At 38.1% G+C, this 23950-nt stretch overlaps 1 protein-coding gene across 1 annotated transcript in view; it reads right to left on the bottom strand.

The window, feature by feature from the left end:
- Positions 1-23950, bottom strand: part of nalcn (sodium leak channel, non-selective) — a gene marked incomplete at both ends in the record, with an annotated part of 87284 nt that overhangs the window by 45211 nt on the left and 18123 nt on the right. Inside the window, 4 exons of the mRNA XM_079426954.1 lie at positions 648-839; positions 8275-8442; positions 12358-12489; positions 20626-20712. Of these exons, the coding sequence (XP_079283080.1) occupies positions 648-839; positions 8275-8442; positions 12358-12489; positions 20626-20712 (579 nt within the window). The remainder of the gene's footprint in view (positions 1-647; positions 840-8274; positions 8443-12357; positions 12490-20625; positions 20713-23950) is intronic.

A 23950-nucleotide genomic window follows, 5' to 3' on the forward strand; every position in this document is an offset into this window, starting at 1 on the left:
ATCGCTCTTTTCCATGAAAGTCAAATGAAGGTCTAAACCCAGCTGCTCCCAAGCCTGGTCACAGTCACACTGTCTCTGAGTGACTGCAGATGAAGATAATTTTGCAACAGGTCTATTGACAAGGGAGCTGAGTAAACATCATTATCTTCAATGGTTATCATGCCACCCGCCTTGGAAATGAGCGGCATCTGTTTATTTGAGCCCCTCCAAATCCCAGCACGCATTGGGATCAGTGGAGTCCCACTAATAACGGAGGATAAAAAGACACCACTAATGAGAACCCCTCTCATGAGCACATAGTATCAAAAAACTTGGAAGAGAGTCTTACATCTGCTGACAAATTAAGTAGTATAATAGATTTAAAGATATTTTGGATTTATTATTATAAAGATTTATTATTATAAAGACATGCTGATTTCTGAGTTCTTCTCTACATTTAACCAGTGTTTTTTTTCTGATGTGACAATTGTAAGTATTTTAACATCTCAGCTATTTAAATCACAAATAAAATGATCAAGATACCAAAATCTCCAATCGTAATTCGCAGATTTCCAGAACTTATCTGCACCTCCAAGAACAAATTATTTTAACACTTCATCTTTTGATCTACAACTACTTTCTGTGTCTCCAGAAAGAGGGAGATTTACCCGTGGAAATGTGGTGAAACGATCCAAGTCCTCCACAAAGCAGAACATCTGCAGACTGATGGCAGACATCACTATGAGCAGACTGGCAGTGAATACCACTAGACTGCCGAGTTTCTTCCCTGGACCGAAAATCTTATACACAAAGTCTTCCAACGCCGGAGAAATCTTTATTAGACGGACCACTCGCAAAACCTGCAGGTAAGAAGGAAGAACATTTCAATTCTCTTAATTTAAACCAACTTATCAAAGCCTCAACCAACAAATACATCCACAGAAGCATCTTATTACACAGATTTGGCATAAATATTACCATGAAAACTATTAGCAGAAGAAGGCCTGTGGAGCATATTGGTGTTTGTTTTATTGATTTTTGATGAGCAAACACTGATATCGGGTTCTTCCCAGAGTAACTTGGCTACAAATTGCATTGTTGTTCAAGCAGTTATTAAATTACTCTAGGTGACAACAAATTTTAGCAATGATGCGTCTAGGTTGAGTTTTGATCACGAGCAGAGAATGGATATTGATCCATTTTCTTCTAGCTTAATATGACCTGAGAGTCCTCCTGCTGTTTACTTTTAAACCTAGAAAAATCATTCAGCAATCCTCAGGAGAAGGTCTTTCTGCACAACAAACACATTGACAAATGTGCTTCTTTTGGGTTTTGTTGCTTCAGGGATCTAAAACTACAATGCTCATCTAACGGTGCTGACCATTAGTTATAATATTGATTTTTGCAACTCTATTTCAGTTAAATTCTAATCACAGAGTTTCTGTAGCTCAGCTGGTAAAGCATGGTGCTAGTAAGACCACAGTTACAGGTTTGACTCAAGGAATGCACATGCTGATGAAAGTTACTTTAGTTAAAAGCATCTTCCAAATACATAAATAAAAATTCTTCCTAGGAAGACAATGAACTTTACTTGGGGACACTTTGTGTAATGTACAAGAGTTTTCTTACTGTGTAGCTTGAGAACCAATGGAAATCGAGTACTAATTAGGCTCTCCAGAAACATAAATGTAAGACCTATTGAATATGGCAAACTGGAAAGCAAAGGTTTAGTTTGACCTTTACAGTAAAACCATGAATACATGACTGGTCTTTCTAGTAAGGAGCTAAAACAGTCTTAAAAACTGCTTATTAAATTATTTTTGTGAATTAACATTTTGCAGATTCTGCAAGGTTTATGTATACTTATGACCTCAACTTGTTACACACTTTGCAGCTGTGTTGCTGATACAATATGTACCTAACTTACACTGATACAAAAACCCATCTTCAAGCACCTAAGTAGACCAAGTTAATAAAAGTTGTAAAAAAAAACAATTACAGAACATTCAATAATGCAAAGTAGTAATTATGTTCAAAAAGTTTTAGAATATGAGTTTGAAGTCAGACATTGCTATTTGTGACAATGACTCATTTCACTAATGATGGAAAAATATAGAATGCTATTTACAAATCAAATTTAACATAGTGACTGCTCATGGTGAATCATGTGTCATTTCCATGGCAGCTTCATAATGAGCCCAGACATGAGGGGAGGATTATGAATATTAACGGCTGGAGCTCCGCCCCTCCTGCCGAGAGAAAACTGGAGGGAGAGCGCAGGTTGTGTCCTTAATGAGGCTTGTCAACATGAGCGGGCTTCATCCATTCCCATTCCCTGCAGCTGCCTGGAGATGTATGAAAACAGCTCCGCCATGGCCACCAGTATGCGTTATTACCCTGCATTAGTGCATGATTAGCATCTCAGAATCTAGCAGGTGCTGCACTCATGCAGGGAGCCTTTTACAAATACTGTGGCTGCACGTGTCATGGCCTCAGTAAAAATAACATAATTTGTCAAAACGTTACCATCAAAATCAATAATGTCTGGAAACTAATCTGAGACCATATTTCATCATTTTGGGCCTTATTTCAACGATCTAAGCGCATGGTCTAAAGCACACAGCGCAGGTGCACTTAGGGCATGTCCAAATCCACTTTTGCTAATTTAACGACGGGAAAAATGGTCAGCACGCCCCGTGCATGGTCTAAAAGGGTTGTCCCTATTCTTTTAATGAGTAAAGGGTGTGTTTTGGGCATAATGTGCAATAAACCAATCAGAGTCTCATTTCTCATTCCCTTTAAGAGCCTGTTGCGCTCGTGCTATGGCAGATTTGCTATTTACACAGCGTAATTTTCAAGCGCAAAGACCGAACACCTCTCCAGAGAGGAAACGGAGCTGCGGAGTGGAGCGCGGAGTGGAGCGGTGTGATTTGGACAGGAGCGGAGTTTTTAAAAGTTGGAGCGTAGTGGCTTTCACTTGCTCCAAGAGCGCTCCGCCACCGCTCCATCATTAGTACAATGCATGCCAATGGCCCGTAATATAACTGCATATCTAGCAAGAATTCACATGTTAAACATATTTAGCTAGCTTGATAGAGAAGGATCACTCAAATCAGAAAGAATGTGAAGGCTATGATGACGGCAATGGACATGAGCGGGAAGTTAAAGGTCCCATATTGTCAAAACTGAAATTTCCTGGCTTTTTTCATGATAACTGATGTCTAGGGGCTATGTAACTACCATAAGTTTCAAAACAGTCAATCCACTGTAAAGTGCGCACAGCCTGCAAAAAGTAGCTCTGCCTTTTCACGAGCCCTTGTGACTTCCGTAAAAATGTGACATCCGAACTACTCAGTCACCGCCTTCAGTCACCATCCCGAGCACCGCCCACAGTCCTTTTGCCAAACCCCCAGACAACATCGCGTCCATGCCATTGCTGAGCAACAACAACACGGAAACATGTCGAAAAGGTTAACTTTAACGGACGAAACCAGATCGACTGACTTGTAACGTTACACTCTCACTCAAGGGATGGACAATCTGACAGGACTGTTACTATGAGGTGGATCACGTCTAACCTGTATAGTAAAGACAAACTCACCATGTCTATCTAGTCATGATGAAGGTATGAATACATTTCAATTTCAGCAGACAACTATTTTTACAGCTATATTATTATTCCAGCCACAATTAATCACAACAATGTATATACAATTACAAATGATTATATATAAATCAATTTGTTGTTTTACAGACATGCACACAGACATTAACATATTTAATACATGACATGCACGCCAAGAAATCTTCAGATGCATAACAATGTAGGGATGCACGATATTATCGGACTGATATCAAAATCGGCCGATAATGACTTTAAATGTAAATATCGGCATCGGCCTGACATGCAAAATTATGCCGATATGTCTTGCCGATAAGGGGAAGGGGTTAACTCGCATGTGCTCAGGGTGTGCTAGCGATTAGATCACGTCAGCAATGTGGCTCATTCTTGAAGCAAAGTTTTGTCTGAATGATCAATAGATTGACTGTTTTGGATCGCTGCATTTAATGTGTGAAGGCATGTACAGAATGACGCGTTCGGTGTGGGATAGAGTAAACAGTTATAGCACAAGCAGGGGCAGCAGTGACAGCCTCCCCCAGGTCCTAATGCCCGTTCGGTAAGTAGTTTTAATAGTAGGGGCGCAGTTTTATTATTTTTTAATAACCTTTATTATTTTTTATTTAATTCTAATAAATAAGTTCTTGTTAAAAACTAACCAAAATTAATAATATTTTGCTTATAATTTCTGCACAGGAGAGACTTGGTGTTTTTTCCAAACAAAAGGAAATATATCGGTATCGGCATCGATATCGGCCAAAATGAGTTGGAAAAAATCGGCATATCGAATATCGGCAGAATTCCAATATCGTGCATCCCTATAACAATGTCACGGTTTAGTTTCCTTTCAGTTCTGTTTTGACCTTATTTGGTAGTTCCTGTTCTGGTTTAGTTCATTAGTAATCATCGTTTAGTCCTGTCACCTGTAGTGTTGTCACGATACTGGAATTTCTAACTTCGATACGATACCTTGAAAAATATCGCTATTCGATACCATTTTCGATACCACAGTGAAAAAAACTGCCACAATATTAAGGGGGTAATTATTTTTAATTTAAAGATAAATGTAACAAGTCGAGAACATGCGGTATATTTTACATGAACAAAAAAATGTCTTGAGGTACTGCATTTGTTGATTTATTTATTAATCTTTTATTAATCTTAGTTAAATGTTAACTGAAACTAACGTTTACTAATACATGTACTAATTAAAATCCAAAGTTCTATTTGTTGATATTCTCATTTGCTTCATAACCAAAATATTTCCAGATATAGGGCCCTATGAAATCCGTTTGATTTTTCCCCAAATTCTGTTTTATTTTTTTCTACATTAAATTTTTTCCATTTTAATTTTTCTGGATTCCGTTTTTTTCCGTTTGAATTTTTCTGGACTCTTTTTTTTTTATGGTCAAATTAAATGCTATTAATCTAAAAGCATGTCTAATTCATTAAAATCATGAAAATTATACAATTTAACATTTAATTTATTAAAAGTGTAACAAAAATGACACGTTTAGGGCCGTATGAAATGTTTTATTTTTTTCTCACCTTATGTTTTATTGTTACCAAATTCTGTGTTTTAGCATGTCTATTATTTGAATGCATACAAACAATTTTTATTTATTCTTACAGTAGCCTTATGAAATGTGTTTTCCCCCTCATAAATTCTGTCATGTGTATTTAAATTTGACTGGATATCAGATGAAGGCATAAAACAATTTTAATTAATTTATATTTGAATTAATGAAAATTAAACATTTACATTTTTGGCAAATGAAGGGGATTTACTATTAAAATTAAAATATTTTGTGATTATTTCTTTAAAAAAAATTAACAGTAGTAGTAAGTAGTAGTATTATGTACATTCTACTAAATAATAGTAATATAGCCTATTTCTGGCACACTGTCTTTAATAGGTAAGTTAAACCGAACTTTTATTTTGACGGGTTGCCGTGAATACTTTTAAAGTTCTGTGTGTGTATGATATGACGCTAGTTTTACTCAAATTAAATGGTAAAATGCTGGTAAAGTGCCTTTCAGATCAGTTCTGGAGATATTGTTGATGTATTTATGTCCTCATTGAGACGGCAGACGCTGAAATCACCGCGAGCGCCACATTAGTAAACAAAACCGCACATTCACACAGAGATGCGCAGAACATGCAGGATTCATATTTAAATCCACTTTTGCAGCTTAATATTTACAGATACTAGTCCATATCGCCATTTGATTTAAGTGGAATGACCTACTTTTGATTAATTCATCCAAACTTTGACAAATTCCGTGACATTCCACGTTAAACTGTAAATTCCATGTTTATGACTGGATTCCGTGCGCGTTCTCTGCATCGCGGAGATCATAGATCCCTACAGATAGCGCTCCTGCTGTGTTCTTTAACAACCAGAGCAGTCATCTTTCTATTCACTTCACTTTTGCTATTTAACCAGAGCGAAGGAGACGAGTGCGGTCACGTGTGGTGCTTGTCCAAGCGCCTTTGGACTGGAGAGAAGTGAAAGTGACAGCTCGGCTAGTATCGGTGTATCGATACTTAGGGAAATTAATATTGGTACCGTTCAGATATTTCAGTATCGATATTTATCGAAATATCGATATTTTTGACAACACTAGTCACCTGTTTTGTGTTAATTATCTTGTTTGTTCCTTTGTCCTGATCCCTTTAAAGGTCCTCAGTTCTCCTCATGTCTCTGTCAGGTCTTAAAGTGCTGTATAGGTTGTTAGAAGTTTGATTCCTTGTATTCTGAAACTCTTTTGTTATTAAAACCTTGTTTTCTACTAGCCCTCTCGTTCCTGCATTCCTTTGTGGAGCGTAAACCGTTACAAACAACAAAAGACAATACTTTATTGAACCTTTTCTGATAAGAAGTGTGTGCTGCAAACGCAAGCATTTTTGACAATCGTTTCTGTCCAGTCCACTCGTTTTATCGCGTTTAACCACAGCTGTTGTCGTTTTTTTGTCTGGCAGTGGCAACAGGTATGTGATTAAATTTCTAAATTGAGGCTGTATTACGTAGATTCTGGTACCCAACAACACAACAAGATGATATTTTAAGCTCCTTAAGTAACTTAGCCGAATCTACGCTGGTTTGAATGGGCCGCCTCCAGTTTTCCCTTTGTTTTGCTTCCAGCTAGCGCTGTGACGTAGGCCCTACATGACCCTAGTTACCTGTGGTTGGCCTGGTTGTGCATCACTCAGAAAACAACAGGCCAAATGGAAGAGAGGTTCATGAATATCAATTCGACAGGCCAAAATCGACCTGAGCTGTAAAAATATATTGAGATGGTTTTAGGTACTTGTATCACAAATATATATTCTTAAGGACATCAAAACCTAAAATAAAACTCCACAAAGGTGTACAATATGGGACCTTTAAAGTTCTCAAGGAATTTGTTTGTTCCTTCTAGATACTGAATATTTTCAGCTGAAAGCATGATTTAAACAAGTACTACAACATTATTCACACGCAATCGCTCTCTCAATAATGCATTCAAACAAATGTAATCTTACAGGTAGCTCTTCTGTATCCAATTTTGTAAGAAATGCATCGATCCGTAGGTAAAATAACTGATGAAAACATACTGTTAACAAAATTTGCACCGCAAAAAGCAGAAATTATACATTTTAATGCTGACAACCATGTTATTAGCTTGTCATGTGGTAGTAAAAAAGTTTGCACACTAGTGTTCCAATAAGCCACTTTGAAACTCTCCTGTTATTTTATTTATTTTGTTAATATACGTTATGAACAGAACTGTGATATTTAAAACATACTGATATACTTTAGACGCGGAGCAAAGGTGGAGCGGTGGAGCGAGGAGTGGAGCGGCAGTGGGAAATGGTGAACCCGGAGCGGAGCTGGAGTGGAGTGATTATATGCTCAGAGCACAGAGGGGAAATTGTTGACGCTCCACTCCGCTCACATACTCTGGCGAGCAGAGGTAGCCTGATTCTGATACATGCAATTACTATCCATTATGACATGTAGGCATTTTTATGTAGCCTACACAATTATAATCTTTTTTCATATTTTTCATATTTGGCATGTATGTGTGCTGCTGTGTGTGTAATAAGTGTGTGTGCGCACTGTGGACCCACCTATAGGCACATATTACTAACACGCTCTTTAAATAAAAACAAAAACACTGCGCCATTGACTTTAGACCAGGTTTAAGTTGGTCAATGGTGTAGTCTATTTCAGTTGCCTCAAAATAGCAACACGCCAACAAAGCGCCTGAACACACCTTGTTTTCAGACCAGCACCCCATGAGCGTACAAATGGGCGCAAATGCATTTGCTATTTAAACAACCTGGCGCAGGACATGAAAATGATAACTGCGTCGGACTGAAACTAGAAAAAAACACTTGCGACGCGCCTGGCGCCGCATTGTGCCGGGTGTATGACATGATTATTTCTTTGTATAAAAATTTGCATGTAACATGTTGGCAGATGTCAATGTGGATGAGAAATCAAATCAACTCAAACTAAGTTTCTACTATCAGACATTATTAAAATGCAGCATGTTTTTACGGGTTTCACATCACAAGCTTCCAACACCACTCCATAAGTTGATTTCTGGAACATGTTGCAGGTTTGCTTGAGTAGTTGTACGATAAATTTCAGTAATGACTAGTCCTAGATTATCTTTGAATCTCTAACCTGGAAGTAGGTGAACTGCGAGTGGTAGAGATCAGGGTAGATGTGTAGGGTGGTGCCCACTACAAGCAGAGACTCAAACTTGTGTAGAGAGGAACTGATGTAGCCAGTGAAGCCCAAACACCAGATTTTCAGCAGGGCTTCCAAATCAAACAGCACAGTGAAGGCGACCTGAAAATGACAGAAAGAGACAATGAGAGGCAGGAAGCATGATAATGGAGAGCTGTTCCTTGCGTGCCCATTTCTCAGTAATTGCTTTTTAAGTATCCCTAGAGCCTTTGGTTTTTGCAAAGGGAACACGTATGTGAATACATGCACATTCAAACAAAGAGGGCTGAAGAACCATTTCCACTCAAAAAACTATGCTTTTTCATGATATAAGATACAATATATAGGAAGGACGTAATGGGAAATAAATGCAATCTTAGTGAGATGCATTAAGGCACGGGAATGTCAACAGTAGTATTTCCCCAGTTTTCCCCCATTTGGATTGATCCAAATAAAAAGCAGTGTTGGATTAATGATGAGTTGGCTCGGTCTGTGAATATGTGGGGTGCCTCTTCCGCCTTATCTCTGTCTTTCAGCTTGGAGTGGGTGGGTGGCCACACTCCTCTATCTGTCTTTGTTCCCACTGTGCCACCTGCATACTGATTGCAGAGGCAGTGCGTGGCAAACAGGACACATATACACACATACACACATACCAACCCGGCGCTCGCTAAGAAGGAGTGTTGCCCATAAGATGTTTGCGCCCACGTTGTCACTCAGTTGATTTAATCTCAGGGTTTTTAAGGCAACAGAAAGTGATGAGGATATGTATATATGATCTTTCAGCAAAATCTGATCTGCTGATGCGTTTGAGTGCAATAACAATATAAGGGTTCTTCTGTCCATCTCATAACTCAAGATAACAGTGCAAAATTGTGTCTTTTAAAACTAATAAACATTCCCAAGACAAAGAAAGCGCAGAAAACCCATCCCAGAAAAGTTTATCATCAAGTAGCTTCTTGACACTGAATATCTGTAAAAGACGTGAAGATTTTCACAGTGGGATTCAAATTATGCAGCACTCGTAGCACCTAGCATGAAAAGTGATCAGGGTGTGACTAGTAACATCTGCAGCATAAAAAGATATTAATGTAATTTTTGTATATAATTTGTATATAACTGTTCAATTTACCCCAAAGTTTGGACATAAAATAAAATAAACTGTATGGCATTTTATTACATGGTATTTTATCTAAAGTATAGTAAGATTTGTGTAGTTTTATATAGGTTATATGTTTACATTGGTTATATAGGTATATGTAAATATGTACATTTATATAGGTTTATATGTGCATTTAATGGTAGGTTTATTTTAACAATGAGAGACAGAATAACAACAAAACAATCCAGAAAAACGCATTTCAAAAAAGTTACAAATTGATTTGAATTTTAATGAGTATTTGAGTATTTAAATAAGTATTTGATCCCCTATCAATCAGCAAGATTTCTGGCTCCCAGGTGTCTTTTATTCAGGTAAGGAGCTGAGATTAGGAGCACTCTCTTAAAGCTTGTTACCTGTATAAAAAACACCTGTCCATAGAAGCAATCAATCAATCAGATTCCAAACTCTCCACCATGGCCAAGACCAAAGAGCTATCCAAGGATATCAGGGACAAGACTGTAGACCTGCACAAGGCTGGAATGGGCTACAAGGCCATCGCCAAACAGCTTGGTGAGAAGGTGACAACAGTTGGTGCGATTATTCGCAAATGAAAGAAACAAAAAAAAAACCTGTCAGTCTCCCTCTGTCTGGGGCTATATGCAAGATCTCACCTCATGGAGTTTCAATGATCATGAGAACGGTGAGGAATCAGCCCAGAACTACACAGGAGGATCTTGTCAATGATCTCAAGGCACCTGGGACCATAGTCACCAAGAAAACAATTGGTAACACACTACGCTGTGAAGGATGTGTACAGGCCCATCTGAAGTTTGTCAATGAACATCTGAATGATTCAGAGGAGAACTGGGTGAAAGTGTTGTGGTCAGATGAGACCAAAATCAAGCTCTTTGGCATCAATTCAACTCACCGTGTTTGGAGGAGGAGGAATGCTGCCTATGACCCCAAGAACACCATCCCCGCTGTCAAACATGGAGGGAGAAACATTATGCTTTAGGGGTGTTTTTCTGCTAAGGGGACAGGACAACTGCACCGCTTCAAAGTAGGGTTGTATGATATTGGAAAAAACTCACATTGTGATATTTTGTATTTCTGCGATATATATTGTGATATGAAAAAAAACACCAGATGACTTGAAAAGCTCTATTTGGAAAAAAATAATCAATGATTGGGGTGATTTTCTAGGTGAGTAAATCAGCATAGAAAAATAAACAAATTACAAACATAGATAAATATAATAGAACAAAGATATAAATTAAATAAACAGTGCTTTATAGTTTTCTGGAAAGTCTAACAATATTCAGGTAGCCTATAAGCCTACTGGTTGAATAATCAAATGTAAAGAACACTGCATAGTCTTCACTGTATAAATTAAATAAAAAAAAATCTGTGTTAAAGCTACAAAAGTGTTTTTTCTCTATGTGTTTTGTTTGATTAACATTCATGACACAGAAAGCCTTAGGAACATTAAACTGCTGTGAACCAATATACTGTTACACATCTATTTTCTTTATCAATTGTTTACCTTCACCTAAGCCATAAGCAACTGTGTTTACAAGGATACTTGCAGAGTCATGCATTTTGACAGTTTCGCGCGTATGTGTCATTTCATGCACAAATAGACGTGGAAGTGAACAGAATTCAGTGTTCACCTGCATCTGCGTGGCTCTCACCGTGTCTACACCACACGCGAGTGGCACGACGTGACAAAATACTGTAGAACGCATTATCAGTGATGCTGTCTACGCTGGATGTGGCGCAACATGGCAAATTCCCGAGAGTAAATCCCTTGTTCCTTTTATGATGTATTGACACGAAGTTCAAAGCATTTGCAACGGTCAGTAGCTATACTAAAAATCACACATCTTGCGATGTGACTAGCGCAGATGTGCACATTGCAATATCAATGCTGAAACGATATATCGTGCAGCCCTACATCAAAGGGACGAGGGACGGGGCCATGTACCGTCAGGGCCAGGGCATTGAAAATGGGTCGTGGATGGGTATTCCAGCATGAAAATGACCCATAACACATGGCCAAGGTAACAAAGGAGAGGCTCAAATGAAGCATATTAAGGTCCTGGAGCGGCCTAGCCAGTCTCCAGACCTTAATCCCTGAAGGAGCTGAAGGTTCGTGTTGCCAAACATCAGCCTCGAAACCTTAATGACTTGGAGAGGATCTGCAAAGAGGAGTGGGACAAAGTCCCTCCTGAGATGTGTGCAAACCTGGTGGCCAACTACAAGAAACGTCTGACCTCTGTGATTGCCAACAAGGGTTTTAAGTCATGTTTTGCGCAGGGGTCAAATGCTTATTTCACTCATTAAAATGCAAATCAATTTATAACTTTTCTAAAATACGTTTTTCTGGATTTTTTTTTTTTTTTTTTTGCTATTCTGTCTCTCACTGTTCAAATAAACCTACCATTAAAATTATAGACTGATCATTTCTTTGTCAGTGGGCAAACGTATAAAATCAGCAGGGGATCAAACAATTGTTTTCCCCACTGTATATGTAGCACCGTGGTCTTGTGCGGCACAACATGTGTATCCCACATATAGCGGAATGATAATAAACTTGAAATTTAACTTAAAGGGTTAGTTCACCCAAAAATGAATATTCTGAAATCCGAGAGCTTTCTGACCCTTTGAAGATGAACGGTTTGAAGGTTTTACGGGTTTGGAACAACATGAGGGTAAGTAATTAATGAAAGGATTTTAATTTTGGGGTGAACTATACCTTTAAACAACAGATGTGCTTCTCATCTCAAATTAAATCAGTAATATATCATATTTAACACTTGTTAATAATTATTGTGTTTCAGCAAAAGCTCATTGTGCTGTTGTGAAATTGCTGCACACATTAAAAAGAAATTTAAAAAATCAACAGTTTTCTAAGAATCAAATTTGAGAGGTCTTACCTCAGCCAGGTAGAACTCGTCATTGGTGAGTTTATGGTCCTCGCCCCTGTGGTAATTGCTAGCAGCTACAATCACGTCAACGGCCACCATACTGAGGATGAACATGTGGAAAACTGAAGATCGCATCAGTCTCTGCAGAAAGAAAAGATCAGACACAGTGCTGCCGTTAGTTTAGTGACACGCTAACAAAGTCCTTTTGAGGCATGTCAGTGCAGACAACTTTTTTTTGTCAACTTTGCATATATATTTTAAGTGTGCATACATTTCAGTCAACTGAAACGTACAACCTTTATTTCTAGAGCTGCCATACTGAGCAATTTATTTAATTATTTTTTACATGTATGTGGTACAGTACATCTACTCTTGCTTTTAATGTCTCTAGATGTATATTCTCCCTTATGAACAAGTAGGCTGACTGCTTCCTCATACTGAGTGTAGCTGCCGGAAGAACATTATTTTCCACTTGATTCTCCACTCTTGTATAATGGAACCTTTTAATCACAGTAAGGACTGAGCCAACTAAATGGACCCTCACTGCCTGAGCCCTCAGCAGGCCAAATTAACCCATCTCAAGCCCATTAGAGTCCCAAGAACATGAGTCAGGAAAGACAACTTAATTTAAGCCCTGACTGAGCCACCTGTCTGCTACCCAAGAAATCTGTCTCCACTTGAGACTGTGGAAGGTAGTTTTTCTTCTAAAAGCTGCAACATTGGATGGATTACAATGGAGGTATTTGATTTGAAAAACAACATTAAACTCAAGCAGCATTATAAAAAAATGTTCCTGCCACAAAACATGACATTTGGAGCACTGTAATTTTATTTCTTTTTTGACTTTTTATTTGAAGATATTTCTTATTATTGCCATTAAAAGGCTCCAGAAGCCCATTTCTTCTCACTCCTGACTCTGCCAAGTTTCTTCCAGTGAGGAAAAGAAAAACACTGACTAATAAGACATAATCTTTTGGGTCATGTATCTGGAAGCCAGCATTCTAGATAAACAGCTGTCGCTGGAGCTGATATCATGGGTCTCTGAGTACAAAATACAACATATTAAACCCATAAAGGTAGGAAACAAGCAAGCAAACAGGGGTGATATGAAAATAGATTACTGACTAAATGAGAACGTGTTTATTAATATTTATTTATACTATAACTGCCAAGCATGATTTTATTAGAAACAGCTTTGCTATTATTACTAACAGTACATTTCTATTATTGTCATAGCACAGTTATATTTTCTTGTATCACCCTATCACTAAAAGTGAATGAAAGTATAAAAGCAAATTAAATTTATATAGACTGTATTTTGTATTAAGGTGAGTGAAATATGCATTGAGCTGCAGGCTATATTAATTTAAAGCACGTGACATTTGTATTATCAGATGGGTCCATACCTGTTTTATACCCACTGTTCTTTCTATGGTTTAAACTGAAAAACTGTCACAAAAAAATCAATTACTCCATGCAAAAAATGAGTGCAAGTTCAAGCTTTTTTTGTGATGACGTATGTTTACAAGCCAGCTTAAATAAATATTATTATTATTATTATTATTATTGCGGAATTCCAGGTAAAATACAATAACCACAATTCTGAAGGAGATCCACCAACCAGAGAAGTAATTGTTGCCATGGAAACAGGAATCTGGGGAACAGAGCTCAACAGTGACCACCCACTCCCATAAAGCATTGTGCATGATGTAATGATATGTATAGTCTCATTACACTCTGGAAGAACTTATATATTTGCATATATTGAAATAGTTTGCTATAAACTTCAAATATATGGTACTTCTGACCCTTTTACATAATTTGCAATGCTTTAAAATAATATGAGTACTGGCAGACAGGGGACAGGATGGAGTGTTTGGGAATCCTGTTTGGAAGCAATATTTCTATTTCAACAATTTTGCCTTTAAATCCAATTCACCAGCTATGTACACACAGAGGAAATACCCAACATGACCAATGACAGAGAGCCAATATCTAGTTCATTGCAGTGTCATGGCACAGTGGATGGCACGGTCTAACTTGTATAAGCGCTCACAGCTTGGGTGCAGTTATGTGTTATAAAACAATGAGAAGACACACCAAAGAGATGCAGATAAAACGCAACATGTACACTCAACTGTCCAAATACATGAACACAGCTTGTGGGTGGGTGGGTGGAAAATCTTAAACGAGCTGGAGAGAGAGAGGAAATGAAAACAGGAAGAGGAGAGACAAAATGAGAACAGAGGAAGGACCTTTTGGAAGACCAACAGAAAGAATCCCACATCTTTTGGAACAGCCAAAACAGTCAATAACAATTATATAAAAGCGATTAAACTCCTCTTTAATAAAGAGAGAAGGAGGTAAACCAGTCTACAACAACATCATGCTCTTGTTTTTGCTTAATTTGTCTGTACTGATATATCTATCTAATAAACGTAAAAAGGAATATTATTTTATTACTTTACATACAGCTATAAGTTAAGTAGGGGAGGCCCTGCCTGCACTTTTTTAACATTAGTCACTTAGTCAAATTACTGAAAGCAAAAGAAGGCAAGAAGCAGGTAAATAGGAAATGGTTTATTAAGTAGAGAGGTGAAAGACAGAGAGATTCTGTGACAGGGTTCGTAGACAGAGACATAAAAAGAGACATTCTCCCTCCAGGTTTGACAGCCAGACTGGGCCACATGTGGAACAATGCGGCCCCACACCACATACAACCTTCAAAATAAAGCTTGTCTTTGGAAAGACAATGGCAAAAAGGGCATACAAGAAGAGATTATCCAGAGGCTGTCCATCTACCCAGAGAGATATATCGACTGCGGTTCCTTAGACTTGTCTATGTTGTAAATAGAAGATAAAAGTTTTGTAATTGGCAATTAAACCATCCCTAACCCTGCTAGGGCTCTGTTTGGATTGTAGTAAGGTAATCTAAAAAAAGCCAATGACTTGAATACTAGTAAGTCCCCACATGGCATAGTTTTCTCAACAACTATTCAAGTTGAAGCCCAACAAGTAAGTCCACAAAAGAAGATATGTTCTCTAACTTTTTCATTAAATTTAAGTATTTACTCATCGAAATCCCCTCACTTTTATTCTTTGCAGTCATCTTTGACTGTGAGGGGCCAGTAAGATGTTTTAAATGTTTTTGAGCCATGTCTCTATATGCTCACCAAGGCTGCATTTATTTGATCACAAATACAGTTAACAGTAATATTGTGAAAAAATTTTTTTAATCTGTTTTAATATACAGTATTATAAAATGTAATTAATTCCTGTGATGGCAAAGCTGAATTTTCACAGTCATCAGTGTTACATGATCCTTCAGAAATCATTCTAATATGCTGATTTGATGTACAAGAAACTTTTTTTTTTCATTATCAATGATGAAATTTGTTTTGCTGCTTAACCTTCTTATGGAAACTGTGAAACATTTTTTCCAGATTATTTGAATAGAAAGTTAAAAAAAATATTTCATAAAAATATTTTGTATGCACAAAGTACTAATTTATTCGTTTTCTTATTATTATTATTTTTAAGTTCTCAGCCCAAATGGTTGTGTAGGTATATTATTATTAATGCATAAAGGACTTGTAGAGCTCCAGGAAATGTAGCCAGTGTCTTACAGTATATCTCGAGGGATATATGAGAGAAGGACAGTGGCAGTCTGGTCTGTCTGCTGCTCTGGTCTGGGATCACAGCTCAGAATTCAGCGAGCAGCCTCTATGACTAATATGGGACATGACAAAGCAGTTTGACATTTTCAGCTTCTCGATGTTGGTTTTCCCTAGGGTGTTTCGGCTGAAGGGGGACTAACAGGTCCATTTTCTCAGAGCCCTTGACTTCACCCAAACCCTGCTTTCTGAAAGGCATGTTTTATTGCAGGGTTTGAGAGCTTGTTTGTGCAATTCATCCATTTTCTACTTTAAGACGTCTGTGATTTGACGCCTATTTCTCTTGTATGGAGAACATAAAAACAGCACTGTCAATGCACTCAAGGTGTGGTGGCCTACTTCTTCTGATGTTGCTGCTGCCACATGAATACCTAGCAGAGCTGTCGCAATCAATTAAATAGCAACCTTTGTGAGGGTGGGATACACCTCTCTGTCTCCATTTCATTGCATTTGATGCATCCCAATTTGTATGCTCCAAATCTTCCTCCAAAAAGACATTCAGAGCATCTTGTTACTGCTCCTCTTCGTATGTTTCAAACTTCAGGCTTTACACCTGTCAGCTGACACACAATTAGTGTTCTTTACAGTAAGGTGCCTGTCATGCTTCATCAGTTCTGTGCCAGAATCAAAGCCAGCAACAACTCAAAGAGATGAACATTTCGTCATCATTCAGTGCACGTCAGTGGCATTTGACCAAACATTTACTCATTCTTAAAGGAATAGCTCCCCCAAAACTGTTATCTTGTACTCACCCACATCATTCCAAATTCATATGATTTTTTTTTCTGTGGAACACATAAGAAGAAGGTTTGAAATATGTGGTGATTGCTCTTTTACATGCCATTAAATGGAGACTGATGCTTTCAAGTTTTAAAAAGAATGCTAAAGCATAAAGGCATTAGAATTTATCCTTGTGCCATTTTTTCCTTCCGAAGTCATACATTATCTTTACGTGAGAAATTTTAGTTATTCATTGAAAACTTGACATCCACCCTAGCCTTAACTGTTCAGGAGAAAGGTAGCAAACAAATTTATGATGAATTTATGAGCAAATCGTGTTTATTTGATTGTTTGTTGTTTTATCTTTACAAAGAATTGGTTAATTCATTTCATAAAACCAGAATGACTGTTCACAAACTGCACTGACTGTTTCTCACACAAAGCTACTGTACAGTATGACTTAGAAAATGGGACATAATTCGTGTAGACCGATTATTGATACTTTTATAGTGGTTTTGTGTCCTTTTTAAAGCTTGAAAGCTTTATTCTCCATTTAATTTCATTGCTTTGAAAATAACGTGTGCACACAAATATAGCACACAAGGCATTTGCACCAATTGTATGCTGTTCTTTACCATACATGGTCTTGGTATGAAAACGAGCAGCATCTCCTTTTGTGTTTTAGAAAAGAAAAAGAAAAAAATCATGCAGGTTCTGAAAAATGTTGAGATGAGTTTTTTTGGGTGAACTGTCCCATTAAGCTAAACTGAATTTAAAGGGAAAAGTCCAGCTTTTATGCACTCTAATTAAATGGAAAAGAAGAACAAAGAACAGAAAGATGAAGTAGATGCAGCTTATTTAAAAACTAAAACAAAAAATCTTAAATTGGGGAAAAACTGTTTGAAAGTTTATCTGTCTGTCAACAACTATCAGCAAGTACCAATGAAGCACCCTACAGCACATCTAACACTCCATATTTATGTCATCAGAAAACTGAGTGTTAGAAAAGCATTTTCTTGTGAACTGCATAGGCATGCCCTGACACTTTTGCTCCATTGTTTAATTAGAAAATAGGAACAAAAATAGCTGATGGAAGACCAGCAGTGCTCAAATCCCACTGCTTATCGAAGTTATTACTGCAGTGAGGTGATTCATGCTCTGTCTGGGACCTGCTGGTTAATTAAAGCTGACTGTCCTCCAGAATTCTCCATCCACTGTTCAAGACAGGGTAGGGATGCAGACAGGCTGGGTTCTGAGCACCACGGCTGCGGTTGTTGATTAGGCATGCTTATGGTTGGGAGAAATAGGTCCCTTTGGAGAAATGAGTGTTGCAAGGTCAGAGGTGGGGTAATGGAGGGTTTCCTCTATATATATAACCTTGGCGTGGGTGCTTCACGGGTGACTGCAGAAGCCAAGGTGTTTCCTCTATGGGTGGCACCTTCTGATTAAAAGGGTTATCAATCATAATGTCTGAATATTTCAACACAGAGTTGCAGAATGGGAAAGATACTGCATGATCAGGGAACTGCTCTTCAACTGTATTGTTATTCTAAATGACTAACAATCTGTGTTAAACTCAATCTACTGTAAATTTAGTCCAAGATGTTAATGTGGCTATAAGAATATATAATTTTACTGTGAAAACTTTCACATTAAAAGGATGGTTTGCCCAAAAATAAAAATGTGGTCATCATTTGCTCACTCTCATGTCATTCCAAACCTCTTTGACTTTATTTCTTCTGTGCAAGAAGATATTTTAAGAATGTTTCAATTGTTTTGAATGAAACAACTAATTCTTTAACTATTTGATATCTAACCAATTGTATAGCACTAAAAAAGACAAATAGATACTGTTTTGACTAGACACAACATGATACCATGTCTAGAGATAAATTCTTTCTGTATTAGAGTTTTTGCCTTAAAAAGAAATCAACATTACAAGCAACGTGCAACAATGCATTATCATACATTTACTATGTTCTGATCTCCAAGTATAACAAAAAATAGTTCTATCAAGTAATATGCAGACTCAACTGATTTTTCTGCTATTAAAGTCAAATTGCAAATCCCTTACTGCAAAGGTCAGGATTTAAACTCCACTGAAACATGTATTATTTTTGAGACATTCATATCTAGAGTCTGAATTGATACTTATTAAAAAAAAAAAAGTTTTCAGTAAGAACAAATGCAAAACTCGAGACAAGAAATCTTTCACTTGAAGAACTTAAAGAATCCATGAGAATAGCTGTAGTGCAATTATAACATAAGAAAATGCAGATGCCTAATTAACTTCAAGGTGGCCTTTGGAGAAGAGATCAAGCAGACCTCATTAACCTTAACCATATAATGAAACAACCAAATACAGAATAGCCATTGCCTCCAGTTTAAATATATGAGAAAAAACAAGTTAGAGCCTGCCAACACTAGAAACATACAAACATTAGTCTATATTGCTGCGTTATGACATTATGGATAATTGTGCATACTGACAGTTGAAACGGACACAGTATATCTGCTGCAGAAATTATTATTTTTATTGCCTTTTTGTCTTTTGTATTACTGTACAAAATTAAACTATTCTGTGTTTTTCATGTAACAGGTGCTGGCAATATGTATCATTCCATGTATTTTTTGGATGTATAAACACAGACCAACCTATTTTTTATTACAACATAATTTCAAAACAAGAAGTGAGTTTCTTTTCATTTCTGCCCAGGTTAGTGTTCATTTGTCTGCCATTTGTGGCATGACTCTTCAATAACAGTTCACAGACCATTGCACTGTGCTGAAAGCCATTGTGATTGAAGTCTATGATGAACTACACCTCCACCCACTTGCTGCATTCTCTCTCTTGCTCACCCTATCCAACCCCCTGTAACCTTTGCCCCTCTCTGAGGAAATACAAAAGCTTTCCTTTACCTGATGGCTTCACCTCACAGAACCCTGGCCCCAGAAATGTCATTAAATGCCAGTCTTTGGTCTTTTTTACTTGCACTGAATATTTTCAAATGCTTTCTGCTCTACAGTTGAAAAGCCATGTTAGAACAAAACACAAGCTTTTCGCCAGAATTATACTGTCGAATCTTAACCCAAATGTGATGCATTAAATTGTATTTTTGAATATTAACTTTTATGTGACTCTGCTGAGGACCTATTTCCACTGATGATCTCTCTCTCCCTCTGTGTAGGCAGATCTAAAAGTCAGGACTGGTTTAAGTGCCATTAGACTCTCTCCAGATGCTGTCCTTTCTGTTATTATGGCATTATCAACCATCAATAGCCCACTCTATTCTATGACCATTCAAATCCAATTCATAATTGCTCTGCAATATCAGTGTCAAAATGCTTAAAACGACATTGGCACATCATTTCAATATAATAAGCCATTTGAGTTTTTGTCTGTTAAAGTCAGTTTAGAAAATACATTTTTCTTTGCAATACCATGTCCTGAAACTCATGCAGAATAAGACCAGGAACATGGTAAATGGAACGTAAATGGGCTCAGTATTGATTTCATGTTGATTAAAGGTAAAATACGAGGGAAAAACATCAATAAATGATCATGCTTCTGCAGAGATATTAAGCATAAGAATGATCCAAATAGGTGGGTATGTATGATTGTGTGTTGTGCATGTGCTAAATTAGGCTCACAAAAGGGGGAAGGCAAACTTTGCTGTGTTCATTCCACAGTCTATTCATACTCTGTCAAAATCATACCAGCTAGTTTGAGCAAAATCTAAATGTGGCTATTGCGTTCAGGCAGCCTGCAGCACATTTCTTACACTCCCACACAGCAGTGTGGCATTAGATGTGGCAGTCAGGCAATACTGAGGGTGTGCTGACGGTCGGGGGCGTCAGTGCCATTAAATCACATGTCTGGTACCTGGAGGCAAGCAGGCGCCCGGCCATGTGGTTTATTCACGTCCACCGCCACGAGCTGCCATCCTCCAGACGCGTCCTCGTGAAACATCTGCCACCAGGAGGAGAGATGGAAAGAGAGGAAAAGAAAGGAGAAAGAGAAGGCAAATTGTTAACAACTGTGAATGATTGGCGTTTTGGTCAGTTACTACACACACACAAATGCATATATGATAACAAATAAGTTGGGGGAAAAAAACTTGTTGGCATCAAGGACAATTGACAATCTTATAAACAACTGTCAATTACATGATATTCAATGGAATTCTCCACCAACTTCATAACCATTTTATAAACACAGGCAAGGTCACAAGAAATTGGCTTCATGATCCAGTGAGCATCTATTCACATTTCAGAATCTAAATGCACCATGACTTCACCATGACAGATACGAGGAGACAGCGGCGGAGACAGCAGGGACTAGAGGAGGGAGGGATGTTACAGCAGGCACCTTGAATCTGGCAAACAACAGAGGCTACCCATATCCATATGTACACAGCCCAGAACTGTCAGACGGCTCTGTACTTGGCGCCTTGTTATTTGTCCACAATGTGAAAATCTAAATAAAACTGATTGTTTAGAAAACTAATAGCCCACCTCTCCTCAACAAACCACATAATTCGATGCATTATTCATGGCCAAAGCACAAAAGGTGTGGGATGGGTTACATGACATGCACGTCTATACATCAAGCTTCAGACTGTATTTGTGCCCCCCTCCCATTGTTCATATCCCCACCCCTCCGCACAGAAGTGAAAGTGTGCTTATGGCTGTTCCTAAGTGAAGTGAAGTGACATACTGCCAAGTATGGTGACCCATACTCGGAATTCGTGCTCTGCATTTAACCCATCCATAGTGCACACACACAGCAGTGAACACACACACACCGTGAACACACACCCGGAGCAGTGGGCAGCCATTTTATGCTGCAGCGCCCGGGGAGCAGTTGGGGGTTCGGTGACTTGCTCAAGGGCACCTCAGTCGTGGTATTGAGGGTGGAGAGAGAGCTGGACATTCACTCCCCCCACCTACAATCCCTGCCGGCCTGAGACTCGAACCCGCAACCTTTGGATTACGAGTCTGACTCTCTAACCATTAGCCCACGACTTCCCCTAATGTGCACTGCTGCTGTTCCACTTATGTCTGTCTTTTTTCAGTTCAGAAGAATAGATAACCAATTAAACCCATGAGAAATGACAGTCATTAAGCTCCCAATGCCCCTTCAGCTCTGACCGATTATAAAGGTTACCTACATAAATAGATATTTTAAAAGTTTCCCCTCATAGTCTTGTAATTATAACTTTGCCATTCATGTGGTAATCTTCTTAAGGGGCCTTATTGAATTATATTATTTTTTATAAGACAGTCACAAAAGGGATGGTGCAAATCTTGCCAAAGAGTATCATCAGGCCCCAGGAGAACCTTATTTTCTTTTTACTTCTTTCAGATTAAAGGCATCACTCCAAGTCGTATTGTGCAACACTCAAAAAAAACAAGGTTTTGAGTACCATAAGAGATTTTTCTTCAATAAGATATTTCAACGTAATTAAAATTAAGACACAGAAAGGCTATTTTGTTTTCAAGGTCACAGCACTGTCTATAGTTCTATGGGCAAATTCGAAGAGCCTTATTGGGCTTTTCACACTTGAATTTGTCAACTCATTTTTCTCGAGTCATTTTTAATCCTGGGTAGTCAGGGTTCAACATTTCACACTTTAGATTTATAAACCCTGGGTTATTGCTCTTACTGTATTTGCAAATTAATGGGAAAAATAACATTGCAACCTGCTCTAAAAAACGCAAGTCCTAGATTGTACAGACATTATGTAACTTCTTTACTGCAGCCAACAGTTAACATCTTTTAAAACTTGACAATTTAAATTAATGTTAACCCAGAGAGACAGTAAGCGTAAAAAGTTATGACGTCAGTACCAATGTAAAATTTTTGTAAAAAATCTTTTTTAATATAGAAACGAGTAGACAAAGACAGTGCAAATTAACTTTCACACAATCCCTAGCTATTTCTCCCTGTGAAGTGTCAGCACCTTAAAATAGCCTTACCTAGACCAAGAGCAAAAAAATACATTATACTGTTTTCGCTGCAGACATTACAGATAAGGAATCGATTCGAAGTTTCATAAATGGCAATGGGGTTGTTAAACTGTACGCTACTGAAGACAATTCAACTTTGTGTCCTCAGAATAAAATGTGCCTTATTGCTTTTGCAAAGCTTTACTGTAGATTTGCAATTGAATTGTTTTCCATTTTAAGAATTCGTGGCCATATAGCCATTATAATTTCTTATTCATTTTATTTTTACTATATATATATATATATATATATATATATATATATATACTCACTTAAAGGATTATTAGGAACACCATACTAATACTGTGTTTGATCCCCTTTCGCCTTCAGAACTGCCTTAATTCTACGTGGCATTGATTCAACAAGGTGCTGAAAGCATTCTTTAGAAATGTTGGCCCATATTGATAGGATAGCATCTTGCAGTTGATGGAGATTTGTGGGATGCACATCCAGGGCACGAAGCTCCCGTTCCACCACATCCCAAAGATGCTCTATTTAGTTGAGATCTGGTGACTGTGGGGGCCATTTTAGTACAGTGAACTCATTGTCATGTTCAAGAAACCAATTTGAAATGATTCGAGCTTTGTGACATGGTGCATTATCCTGCTGGAAGTAGCCATCAGAGGATGGGTACATGGTGGTCATAAAGGGATGGACATGGTCAGAAACAATGCTCAGGTAGGCCGTGGCATTTAAACGATGCCCAATTGGCACTAAGGGGCCTAACGTGTGCCAAGAAAACATCCCCCACACCATTACACCACCACCACCAGCCTGCACAGTGGTAACAAGGCATGATGGATTCATGTTCTCATTCTGTTTACGCCAAATTCTGACTCTACCATCTGAATGTCTCAACAGAAATCGAGACTCATCAGACCAGGCAACATTTTTCCAGTCTTCAACCGTCCAATTTTGGTGAGCTCGTGCAAATTGTAGCCTCTTTTTCCTATTTGTAGTGGAGATGAGTGGTACCCGGTGGGGTCTTCTGCTGTTGTAGCCCATCCGCCTCAAGGTTGTGCGTGTTGTGGCTTCACAAATGCTTTGCTGCATACCTCGGTTGTAACGAGTGGTTATTTCAGTCAAAGTTGCTCTTCTATCAGCTTGAATCAGTCGGCCCATTCTCCTCTGACCTCTAGCATCAACAAGGCATTTTCGCCCACAGGACTGCCGCATACTGGATGTTTTTCCCTTTTCAC

This window comes from Barbus barbus (genome assembly GCF_936440315.1).
Source record: "Barbus barbus genome assembly, chromosome: 10".
In the NCBI taxonomy this organism is placed as follows: Eukaryota; Metazoa; Chordata; class Actinopteri; order Cypriniformes; family Cyprinidae; genus Barbus; species Barbus barbus.